The sequence below is a fragment of the Eretmochelys imbricata genome, chromosome 6 (genome assembly GCF_965152235.1).
Source record: "Eretmochelys imbricata isolate rEreImb1 chromosome 6, rEreImb1.hap1, whole genome shotgun sequence".
In the NCBI taxonomy this organism is placed as follows: Eukaryota; Metazoa; Chordata; order Testudines; family Cheloniidae; genus Eretmochelys; species Eretmochelys imbricata.
Window position 1 is genome coordinate 65,043,493 of NC_135577.1, and position 12,440 is coordinate 65,055,932.

At 45.0% G+C, this 12,440-nt stretch overlaps 1 protein-coding gene across 1 annotated transcript in view; it reads left to right on the top strand.

Annotated features, from left to right (window-relative positions):
- PLEKHD1 (pleckstrin homology and coiled-coil domain containing D1) overlaps positions 1–12,440 on the top strand; it is a 44,775-nt gene that overhangs the window by 11,314 nt on the left and 21,021 nt on the right. The window contains exons 2-4 of the mRNA XM_077820244.1: positions 5,519–5,612; positions 6,677–6,766; positions 7,105–7,181. Of these exons, the coding sequence (XP_077676370.1) occupies positions 5,519–5,612; positions 6,677–6,766; positions 7,105–7,181 (261 nt within the window). The remainder of the gene's footprint in view (positions 1–5,518; positions 5,613–6,676; positions 6,767–7,104; positions 7,182–12,440) is intronic.

Sequence of the window (12,440 nt, forward strand, 5' to 3'; positions counted from 1 at the left end):
AACTGAAAACAGTTTAAGTGTTCCTGTCTCCAACACTCAGATGCCCAGCTCCCAATGGGGTCTAAACCGCAAATAAATCCATTTTACCCAGTATAAAGCTTACAGAGGGTAAACTCATAAATTGTCCGCCCTCTATAACACTGATAGAGAGAGATGCACAGCTGTTTCCCCTCCAGGAATTAATACATACTCTGGGTTAATTAATAAGTAAAAAGTGATTTTATTAAATACAAAAAGTAGGATTTAAGTGGTTCCAAACTTAGACAGAACAAAGTGAATTACCAAGCAAAATAAAATAAAACACTCAAATCTAAGCCTAATACATTAAGAAACTGATTACAGATGAAATCGTACCCTCAGAGATGTTTCAGTAAGCTTCTATCACAGACTCGACACCTTCCTAGTCTGGGCCCAATCCTTTCCCCTGGTACAATCCTTATTTCAGCTCAGGTGGTAGCTAGGGGATTTCTCATGATTGCAGCACCCTTTGTTCTGTTCCACCCCTTATATAGCTTTGGCATAACGCGGGAATCTTTTGTCTCTCTGGGTCCCCACCTCTCCTCCTAAATGGAAAAGCACCAGGTTTAAGATGGATTCCAGTACCAGGACCCCAAGCCTTCATTCCTCCCAGCCTGGCTCATAGAAAGACCTGCCTGCAAACAGAGCCATCCACAGTCAATTGTCCTGGTTCATGGGAGCCATCAAGCTTCCAAACCACCATTAATGGCCCACACTTTGCATAACTACAATAGGCCCTCAGAGTTCTATTTCATATTTCTAGTTTCGGACACAAGAATGATACATACATACAAATAGGATGACCACACTCAGTAGATTATAAGGTTTGTAATGATACCTTACAAGACATCTTTTGCATGAAGCATATTCCAGATACATTATATTCACACTCATTTGCATATTTTCATAAAATCATGTAGAGTGCAATGTCACACCCTGACCTAAAGAGCTTACAGTCTGGGTTAATGATCAAGGGTAACAGGTGGATGAAACAAGCAAATAGCTAGGATGCTGGCATGCAGTGGAGAAGAACAAAAGACTGGGGCAAAGAGCTGCGGGATCAAAACGAGCTAGTCAGCTGGTATGGATATTTCTGATGTCTTGCCTGGGCACCATGACAGGGCACTTTAGAGTTATCAAAGTAGAATGAATCCCTGGGTGCCAGCAGGTCTGGAACTGCTGCAGCAGTAAATGCTGATGCATTTTCCATTAGTGTAAATGTATTGGAAAATCCCATCACCCAGAGGTGAAACCTAAATGGAATCACTGCATCAGGAGGGGTTCACACAGAGCCATGTTCAGCTTTGGCAAATGGGCTTTGATCTTTTTGAAACAGTAATGGCAAAGAGTGCTAGAGGCATGGGGATGTCTCAGCCCCCTCCCTTCTCTGAGTCTCTCAGTCCCTCCCCGTGCTGTCCCCAGGGATTAGTGTAAACCCTGGTCCCTGACATGGGTCAGGAGGTAACTCATGGGATACACATGAGATTTCTAGAGACACCTGTGAGGGCGTTGTCAAGATCCACCGAAAGTGTGGTGAGCTAGCTGGGCAGTCCAGCATCTAGCACATCTTGGGCATAACTTTAACACAATAATAATCATTACCAGGATAAGCCTGAGATCTTTAGAAACACTGAGGGAAGAGAAAACATTTACTCCTTTGTCATTTCTCACTGGCCTCAGGACTGAGATTTTCCAGTTTCAAGATATTTCTTATGCCACTTCTTGTGCAGTTTAATTTAATCTCACTCAGTGAAGGCCCTTGTTTTTTCTAATTCTAATTTGCAGGTAGCCTACTAAATGCTTGCACTCCAAGCACAAGAGAGAAGAGCCTAGTAAGAAGAGCAGCGAAGATATTAAATGAGCAACTTTAGAAAACAGTTCAGAGGTCAGCACCGAGGTACTGTGCTGGTTCTGTGAGCGCGTGTGCTAACTGCCTTGCCCATACATCGCCATCTGTTAGCTAGTGTACAACAAAGCATTGTCAGTGGCTACAGATCAGGCCAGCCATCGCTTTACCAGCTGGAGGAATGGTGTTGCTAAGGCTCCTCTGAGAAGTTGAGAAATTAGTAACTGCTTGGAGGGGAACAGGTGCATGAGAATAAAGCGGTGGTCAACAGGTTCTGTTCAGATGATTTGTTGTAGAGGGAGCTACGACCCTTCTTTGACCCTATGATCAGTAAGCAGTGAGTTTACCCTGAGTGGTGCTCTTAGATCTAGAAAGATACTGCTGGGCTGAGTGCAGGAGCAGGTGCTTGTGTGGGGAACAGAATGCGGAGCAGCCAGCCAGGCCTGAGGCTCTGGGAGTGTGAATCAAAAGGGCTATGTTCTGCTGATGCAGCAAACTGCCTTACCTTGCCTAACTCTGGAAATGCACACAGTCCAAAATATACTCCTGGGCAGGAGTGGCTGGAGTCTGAGGTTTGGCAAGCCTCTCAAACTGTTTGTTATGTTCACAAAACTTTTGGGTGTAAAGCCAGGGCACTGAACCACTGGCCATTGTTAAAGATCACATGGCACTTTTCAAAAGATGAAGCGCTGACCAAATTCTGAGCTGGATAATTACATTCTGCCTCATTCAAAATTCTCTCTGCAATTTCAGTGCGGTAGGAGATTATTGTTCACTTGTTGTCTTAAACGGCTGCATAGTATTGCTGGGCTGTCCTGTACTAGGACACGGCTGCTTAGTTCCACCTGATAGACGTCTGCATTGCAGTGGTGGGCAGAGTGTGTTAAATGGGAGCTGGCATTCTGGATCAGAGTTATTGTCCATCTAGCCCAGTATCCGGTCTCTGATACTGGCCAGCACCCGATGCTTCAGAGGAAGGTGCAAGAATTGTTCAAAGAATGCAGTTATTAATTATTATTATTATTAATTATTATTTAACAGGCCTATGATGCTAGGGCTCCTCTCCTCTTTACACTAGAGGGAGGGGGTAAAATGGGGCCCAGCTGGATCCACCCCTTCCCCAGCACAGAACCGAGCAGGGGAGACCTCACACACAGTGTGAGGGCAGTAGTGTCCGGGGGTGCCTCCCCCATGTGTCTTTGGGGAAAAACCACAGAGAGAATCCAGCCTGACTCCAGCTGGCAGGTGCAGAAGAGGCCAAAGCAGGGACCTCTGGACATTCAAAGAACTTTCTACGGTGTTGACTGGGCTTTCTCTGTCCCTGTCCTGATTGGCTGTTTGCTCTAAACCTTCTTCCCTCACCCTCAGCTTCACTCCACACCTGCCCCTCTCACCTTCTCCTTCCCTGTCCCATCCCCCTCACCTCTACCCTTCCCTTCTCTTTTTTTCCATTTAGTTGATCCCCTCCTAACACCCCCCCCCCCCAATAAAATCAGTCCTGGCACTAACAGGCCATTTGCTGCCATCACATTATTCACTCTGTCTGTGTCCTGTCCCTTCCTCCATCCTATGTTTGTCTTGACTATTTAGATTGTAAGCTCGTCAGGGCAGGGACTGTGTGTTGCTCTCTATCTGTACAGCACCTAGCACAATGGGTCCCAATCTTGTTTGGCTCTTAGGCACTACTATAATAAACATTATTATTCATAAAAATCAGTATGGGATTAGCCTGCCCATAGGGGGAAGTTTCTTCCTGACCCCTCTCTGTTAGTGGCTGGTTTATGCCCTGACACGTGAGGTTATAATGTTTCTCATTTTTTAATCCTGTCTAATGGAACTCAGGAATATTTTCATTATTCATATAAACATCTAATTCTTTTTTTGAACTTTACTAAGCTCTTGGCCTCCAGACCTTGCGATAGTGACTTCCATAGGTGTGTTTTGCAATGTGTAAAAACATATTTCCTGTTATCAGTTTCAAATTTGTTGCCTTTCATTTTCGTCAAGGATCCCCTGATTCTTGTATAAGGAAAGGCTTACCTTCTTTGTGCCACTAATTATTTTTTAAATCTCTGTCATGTCCCCACTAAATCTGCTCTTTGTATGGCAGTCTTTCCATGCCTCTCATCACTGGACCCCTTCTATTTCTGTTATGTCCCATGTAAGCTAGAAGAGAACTCAGCATACCAGAGAGAGTACCATCGCTTTATAAAAGGGCCTTCTGATACTTTCAGCATTATTTTCTATCTCATTCTTTACATATGTTAACAAACATGCTAAAAGGAAATAAAATATATTCAAAAAATAAATAAAGCCCTGTAACAAACAAATAAAGCAAACAAAAAATACCCAGTCAGAGGGGATTTTCCCCCCAAAAGGAGAAAAGCTAGAGATTCCATTAAGTCCACTAGGGATTTTGCTGTTCTGACTGTTCTGTCACATTGATCACAGGGTGTTGTTGAGCCATCCACAGTGATGCTTCCCTCCCACCACCCACCTCAACCACCTCTACCAGCCTCTTTCCTGAGTAGTTACATTTAAATTTGAACTGCTCATATGGGAATTAATTATTCCTTACAATGTATATTGCTTACCATGGTTTTCAACACTGGATTCCATCTGCTATCATGTTGTCCTTTCCCTTAAGTTTGGCGGGTCCCTTGGAAGTTCCTCACAGGTTTCTCTAGATTTGACTGATCTACATAATGTTGTGTTGCAATTTTTGCCACTTCACTGTTCACCCCTTTTTTGCAGCTTATTGATAAATGTACTGAAGAACACCAGTCCTAAGCCCAGATCCTCAGCTGGTATAAAGCGTCATAACTTCTCCCCTGGTATGAAATGTTGGGCCTATGTTTTACCATGTTGAAAATTGACCATTTAACCCTGTTCTCTGTATTTTGTTTCGTAGCCAGCTTCTGCACACTGCAGTACCTTATCTCTTAACTCATGGATTCCTAAACAGAGGGAGAATTTTGTCAACAGCATTTTGAAAGTCCCAAAAAATTACAACTGGTGCTCCTTCATTCACAATTTTGAGGCAATGCTCAAAGAATTCTAATAGATCAGGGAGGCCTGATTTTTCCTTTACAGAAGCTGTGATGTTTTGCACCTATCATACCATGTTCATCTGGGGATAGTGAAACCTAACCAAACAGGGCAAGAAAGAGTTAATGTGATACATATTTCAGAGACTTTATTTCCTTTGTATTTCCGGATGACAAAGAATGACAACTTTGCCGGGATCTCTGCTTAGTAATTCCTGGGAAACTATCTTCCATTCTTTAATGGAGTGAGCACAGGACAGGGCAGGGCACAAGGAATTTTGAAGTTCTAATCCCACTTCTAATGCTGATTCACCGGGTCAGCTTCACTCCTAGCATATACTACTACAACGCTATTGTCCGTGACAGTGGCCAACCCACTTATGCCAAGCATAAATCTGAGTTGCCTAATGACCTGGAGCAAGTCACTTGACCGCTCTTTGCCTAGGTTTTTCCATGTATAGAATGGAAATAATAAAACCTCGCAGCTGAGAGAGCTGTTGTGAGGGTAAATTAGGTAATGTTTGTTCAGTGCTCTGATGAAGTAAGTGCTTTTTAAAGGATGACTATTAGTAGGAATTTATTGCTTTCCTTCTCTTCCCCCTCTCAGGTTCTTCATCATCAAGGAGAGTTTTCTGCTTTACTATTCTGAGAGTGAAAAGAAGAGCTTTGAAAGCAATAAGTATTTCAATATCCATCCCAAGGTGAGCACCCCCCAGCTATTTCCCCTCTGACTCCACCTGGCCTCTCACAGGCACCTGGAGAGCATAACAGGCAGGTTCTCTGACTCCAGCCTTGTAATTAGATCCAGAGGAACCTCCGAGAAGCATGGGGACATGGATTAACCCCTTCTGAAAACTGAAATTAATTCAGGTTCCCCACTACCACACCAGCTGCTTGGCAGGGTATAAATCTAACGTGATACTGGATTTATACCCTGCCTTGTTTTAGCGATTTTCTCATCATACCATCGATCCTGCAGCCACTTGAATAGTCTCTGCGAGGCTAGCCTGCTAATCAGGAAGTTTATTGCTTTACTCATCATCACTAACTAATTAATTCATAGTCACATATGTGGATTAGAAGCCCACTAAACCACACACCTGCAGCATAGGGAAGAGGACTCAGGATCTTTCAGCTCCCTGGGCTTTATCACCTGAGCTGAAGCAGAATGTGTATTTCTGTTAGTGGTATTAGTCTTATTCTCTGTGGATCTCCAGCTCTCCAGGACAACACAATCGCATGCCCTTCAGCAGGTCTGATTCCATCCAGCACTGGGAAGCAGTGACACACTAGCCATGGGTGCATTATGTACGTGGGAAACAGAATTATGTAGGGAAATAAAATGGGGGGGGCTACACGTGAGGACACTCCCTCCTCATTTTAGCTCTTGTCGTTATGCTCTCCAGGAGAACTTTTAGACCATTGGGAAAATCTGCACATCCCTGATAAAACAGCTCCTGTTCCCCATCGCCTACGTATCCCCAGCCACCAATCTCCCAGCTCAGGTGGATGAGATGAGGCTCTCTTTGATGTGCACGAACACTTCTTTTTAGTCAGCTCCAGGGAGTTCCCCTGGGTGATGTGAGGCACTCCTGCTTCTCAGGATCTCAACATACTGCCTCCATGATGCTTCCAGCACAGGGGAAGAGCCAGCAGCAAAAACTGGGGCTAGGAATCAGTGTCCAGTTCCTGACGTTTATTGTTTATAGTTATGCCTTGTAGTAAAACCTCACTGACCCGTTCAAATTCTCTGGTTCATCGCTAGGGCGTCATACCTCTGGCCGGCTGCATCGTGGAAGCCAAAGAAGAGCCCAACATGCCTTTTGCCATGAAGATCTCCCATGAGGACTTCCATGTGCGTGAACTTTTCCCTTTTCAGGCCAATGAACTTGGTGCTGGGGAAAGGTGTTGGATTGACAGCCCTGGAAATTCCTGTCCTTTGTTTTGCAACCCTCCTCGCCATGCCCCACTGCCCTCCCAGTGTGCCTCAACAACCCCCCCCCCCGATAGTCTCCATGGCACCAAAGCAGCAGAATGGGCTAACAGGAGGAAACGAGTTAGTACCAGTTGCAGTGGTGGCAGTTCCTGCATTATGTCCACTAGGAACCGGACTAGGGATGGGGGTTGTGCATGATGGTGGGCACGTCTGCATGTGCTCACGTCAGCATCTCTCGTTTGATTCTTCTTTTCCAGGGTAACATTGTGCTGGCAGCGGAGTCAGAATTTGAGCAGGCTCAGTGGTTGGAGATGCTGCAGGAGTCTGGAAAAGTGTAAGCACCGGGGATATATTTCCCTTATTTTCTTCTCTTTGAAGCATTGCAGGAGGTGCTGGGGTTTTGAGGAGAACAAGGCCCAGCATTGCGGGAGGTGCTGGGATTTTGAGGAGAAGAAGGTCTAACAAGAGTGACAGGAAGAGCTGAGGTGCTCCTTCATGGCTCCTCGCTTTCTGCTTCCAACAGACACCAAAATGTTTCAAAGTTCAAGTGAAGCATCCTCCGTCATACTAAAGTTTCACTGTGTTGCTAATACAACCCTGGTTGTGGTCAGGACTGAGAGTGATAAAATGCCACATGGCCTCTGCTGTCCTGCTCCTTTTCCTCAGGTGTGGAGGTCCTTGGACTTTGAGAAAACAGTGCAATTCTGCTGTGTGTGGGGAGCAAGATCCTGCTCTGGGGTTATGCTTCACAGAAGCTCCCTGCGCCTCAGGGAGAAGGACTTTTGGGTGAGATGGGGGCAGGATGAAGGACAGCTAGGGGTCAAATCATGACTATGTAGATGTACCAGTCAAACTTCCCCATGAACAGGGAGCACAGGTGTCACAAGGGCTACTTCCACCCTGAGGCTTCAATTGCAGCTGTAGAATGGATCTGTGGCCTTGGGGTCCTTTTGCCCAGATCCCAGTAGGCTCAGGCTGTGCAGAGGGAGGTGTATTTAGCTCTGAAAATCAGGAAGTAAAGTAAATCCCCTGAAAGAGTCTGTTATCATGGGATTTCCAGCCCACTTCTACAGCGTTCCGATGCTGTAAGTGTCTGGATGTTTGGTTGCTTATCTGGCTGGAACCTTTGAAAGATTTAAGGTTTGGCCAGCACTAGCCCTCGCATGTTGTCACTGCTAAGTGTGCTGCAGAGGAAGTAAGCAGCTGGCTCTAATACTAACATGCTTCTCTTAGGTCTTAGCAGCAATATCAAAAGGCAGGGGCTAGGAAGGGAGCTGAGTGACGGGAACTTTCCCAAAGCACATGGGAACTTTCAGAACCTCCGGAGCCTGGTAATCAGCTAAGCTTCTTAGAGGAAAGAGATCTTTGCAGCTTTTCCTCAGGGAGCTATTACACTGGACTTATTCTTTTGAGCCCCACTAGAAAAAGGCTTCTCCTTCAGATGAGTTTATCCTTGGGTATCAGCATGTGCAGATGGGAATGCTCATTTCTGTGAAGAGGAAAGTGTGTGTGTGGCGGGGGGGGGAATATCACAATCAAGTGAAAAGTGCTACAAAGGCTCACTTTTTATTAGTGGTGACCACACTACAAAGCACCCTGCCCAGGGCTGCACGGAGTATGTGCCCAGCTCAGCCCTAACCCAGCATCCCCCTCTGAGCTCAGTCTTGCCCACCATCTATGAGATCTCACGCACAAGACGAGAAGAGAGGCCAACTTGTATGTTTCTCTTTGGCTTTGTCTACTCTACACTACCATTTTTGTTCCACAGTCCATACCCGGCCCTATCCCCAGTGCAGCTCCCCTTGTGCTAGCCACAGCTGGGATGCTAGTGTCGATTGGCCATTGGGTTTTTTTTATCTCCTTGTTTTCTAATACCACTCAGCTCAGGTGTAGCTGACACCGTGGTTAATACCCCTTGAGAGCAGCACTGTGGACAGGGAAATGGGAGGGAGACTTTAACAGGAGTGCTAGTGTAGGCAAGGGGTTTGATCCCTGTATGTACTGACCAGAGATGAGCTGGGTTTGGCAGGACAAGGTGCAAGATATGCCAGGCCTGAGGCAGATCTCTGTGACCTACATAGTGTACCTGGGGGTGGAAGCGTTTGGCTGCTGGAGAGGATGAGGGGACCAAATTCAGCCCTAGTGTAAATAGGAGGATTTTCGTAGAGCTGCACTCACTTATATCAATGTTGAATTTAGCCCTGGGACTTTTCTTGCTGGGAGACAGGTAACTTTACCTTTCAGTATGCAGGTGGGAACATGGTAGGGGTGGCTGTGGGCACAGGCTGGGAGGGGCACTAATAAAGAGAGGGCTCCCAAAAGGATAATGCCCTGTGTGCTTTCAGCTTCATCCCATGCCTAGAACCAGCCATGTTCTAGGCCCCGACTCTGTTCCTCCAACCCCTTGTGTTTGATACAGAAGCTGATCCAGCTGCTGGCACATTTCTAGCCGTGCAGCAGGATAACCCACTGTGCTGGATGAAAATAGGCTTGTGGCATGTGTCTTGCCTCTCCATGCACCATCGCTGCAGGAAGGATTTGGCTCCAGCATTCACCTAATCACTTTCGGGGGGTGTGTGTGTGTGTGAGTGTGTGTGTGTGTGTGAAGAAGAGCGGAGATAATGCGACTTGTGTTAGCAAGGTCGGGAGTGGAGCTGAGCAACAGCGAAAAAAGTGCAGACCAGCCAGTAAATTGAGCAGTGATGAAAGGGAAAGTTAAAAGGACACTGTTTGAGTCATTTAGGCACCACATTTTACTGCCCTTTTGTTCCTAGAGGAAAAGCATGCTGCTTATTCCACTGTAAGGTTTATAGGGTTTATCATCATTGCAGCCTATCGCTTCATAATAATAACGTAAGAGAGCATAGATAGACAAGGGTTACAATAAATAAGGAAGGAACATAGGAAAGAATAAGACTGGTATGGGGTAACATCCTCTCCCCAGAATCCTTTGTTTGTGCTGTGTGAGGATACGTGTACTGTTTCTTTAAATCTGGAGCAGGGGGAGTGTGCAAATATACTGGGGTATAGATCGTTTAAAATATCAGAAAGATGGGCTAGTCTGGTGTCTCAGTGAAAATGCACTGTCACCTGGGGGTGGTTGAACTGATTGCCCATCCTGAGCTCTCATTCCCTAGCTTAATGACTAATCCCAAAGCCCTCTGATTAATTAAGGACTAGAGTTTATGGCTTCTCAAAGGGAAGCCTCCCTTCACTCTGTTGTGGCCAGAAGGACAGCAGCCACAGTGCACATAAGGCCCTGAAAGCTTTTGAGTGTGAAGTGGTGCAAACAAGATATGGATCTTCTAGCTCTGACAGGCATTCAGAAGACTCCACCGGTCTGGGGAGGGGGCCATATACCCATGATGCTAGGGTGATGCATATTATTTTTCAGAGTAGCAGCCGTGTCAGTCTGTATTCGCAAAAAGAAAAGGAGTACTTGTGGCACCTTAGAGACTAACCATAATATTATTTTTGGAGCTGCTTTTGCTATGTTCTCTTGGGTTGGTTAGAAGTAGCTCTGGTCAGAAAATAGAGAAAAGTCACAAAAGTGTTGATTAATAAATACCTTTCTCAGCAAAAAATATACCGACCGCCAGTAATTGGGAGTGTCTATGGTCAACTGTGAATAATAGCCAAGTTAGTTCTACAGGGGCTGACTTTGCAGGCTGGGATCACAAGTTCTTGTCATATAGCAGGCAAGCCTTCGTAAGATCAACCCATAAAGGTGAGATTTTCAAAGGCATGAAGGGTAGTTAGGCTCCCAACTACTATTGATTTTGCCGTGGGTGTTGGGAACCTTACTGGCCTTTGTGCCTTTGGCTGTCTCTCCCTGAATAACTTATTCCTGCTACAGTTTAGTGTGTAGCCCTTTCACTTTCCGATCCATGGCAGCCGATTTTCGTGGATCTATTCTGGGTTCCACTGGTGGCCATCTAGCATTTGTAGGGCAGATAAAGAATCTGCCACTGATTTGGAGCAACAATGGGCCAGTCCATTACAGTAGTAGGGAGTGCATGTACCTATTAAATCAATTCAGATGAATAAATAAGAGGTTAATCGATGGGTAAGGGTGGTAACCTCACATGTGATTCCAATTCAGATGATCCCCTTTTGTAGCTGGGTCCTGTCCCTTCTGACCACTGGCCTTTTCCTAAGCCTACTCCTTTCAACTCTTGACCCTACCACTGCAATGTCCTTTTCTGACCTTTGCCCTCTCCTCTCTCTCTTTCCCCTTCCGATAGTTTTCCCTATCCCTTCAAGCACCTCTTTTTTTGCCCCATGAACATCCAGAAGTTGCTCTCTGCCTAGGCTGTTAACCAGTAGGAACTCGTGTATAGCCTGGAACCTGGAATGGTTGGCTGATGAGTAGCTAAAATACCTGACATGAGCGATTTGAGAGTAAAATGATTTTTAAAATAAGGGATTATTATAAATAAGTGTGATGTGTAATAGGTATGTGCGGAGCCTAGCACAATGGGGTCATGATTTCACATAGGGCCCCTATGTGCTATTGCAGTAATAATAATTGTCATTATTGCTCAAGAGCAAATTTATACTCTGTATTATAAATTTTATTTCCTCCTCCAGAAATAGGCTAATGCTAACAGGGCCAACCGTCATTCGGGAAAGCATGCAGGTACGCTGTCTATGCTATAACTGATTTTAAAGTAAACAGTGAGTGTTGGGGGAAGGAAACGTTTGTAATGTCACAAACATATGAGTGTTGTTTGCAGATTGTTTCTTATACCCTGTTATAATAATGAATGGAGAAGATGTGCAAGGTAATATTTTGTTAGAAAATAAATGCAATTCGTAATCATGACACAGTGTCTCCTACATATCCCAAGAAGAAAATGTACTAATAATGCCTAGCTCTTACCTTGATAAGGCTTGCTGGGCTAAACAGTGTAAGTGAAGGAGCCACATGGTTTGGCCCTGCTTCAGGAAAGCACTTAAGTAAGTCCTTAAAGTTAAGTGCATCCTTATATGCTGTCCTCCAAAGGGATTCTTTCCTAATTTGGGGCCTCTGTGCTGTGGCAGAATTTAAAATCAAAGTTCATAGCCACAAATTTACCACACATCCTTCTTGGAAAGGAATAACCACCATAAATAGAAAGAACGAAAAGCCAGTAAAGAAGAAACTCTTTAAAAGAAAAGTGTATCTTTAGATAGGTTTACAAAAACAGGGTTCAGAGTAACAGCCGTGTTAGTCTGTATTCGCAAAAAGAAAAGGAGTACTTGTGGCACCTTAGCGACTAACCAATTTATTTGAGCATGAGCTTTTGTGAGCCACAGCCCACTTCATCGGATGCATCCAATGAAGTGAGCTGTAGCTCACGAAAGCTTATGCTCAAATAAATTGGTTAGTCTCTAAGGTGCCACAAGTACTCCTTTTCTTTTTGCAAAAACAGGGTTAAGACCCCAATTTAGCAGAGCACTTAAGCATGTTTATAACTTTAAACACATATGCAAAGCTTTGTTGAATAGGGATGGACTTAAGCGTGTGCTTAACGTTCAGCATGTGGTTAAGTTCTTTGTTGGAGCAGGGCCAAAATCTAGAAAAGCCAAGATTTGTCTAACTGAAAGTGAT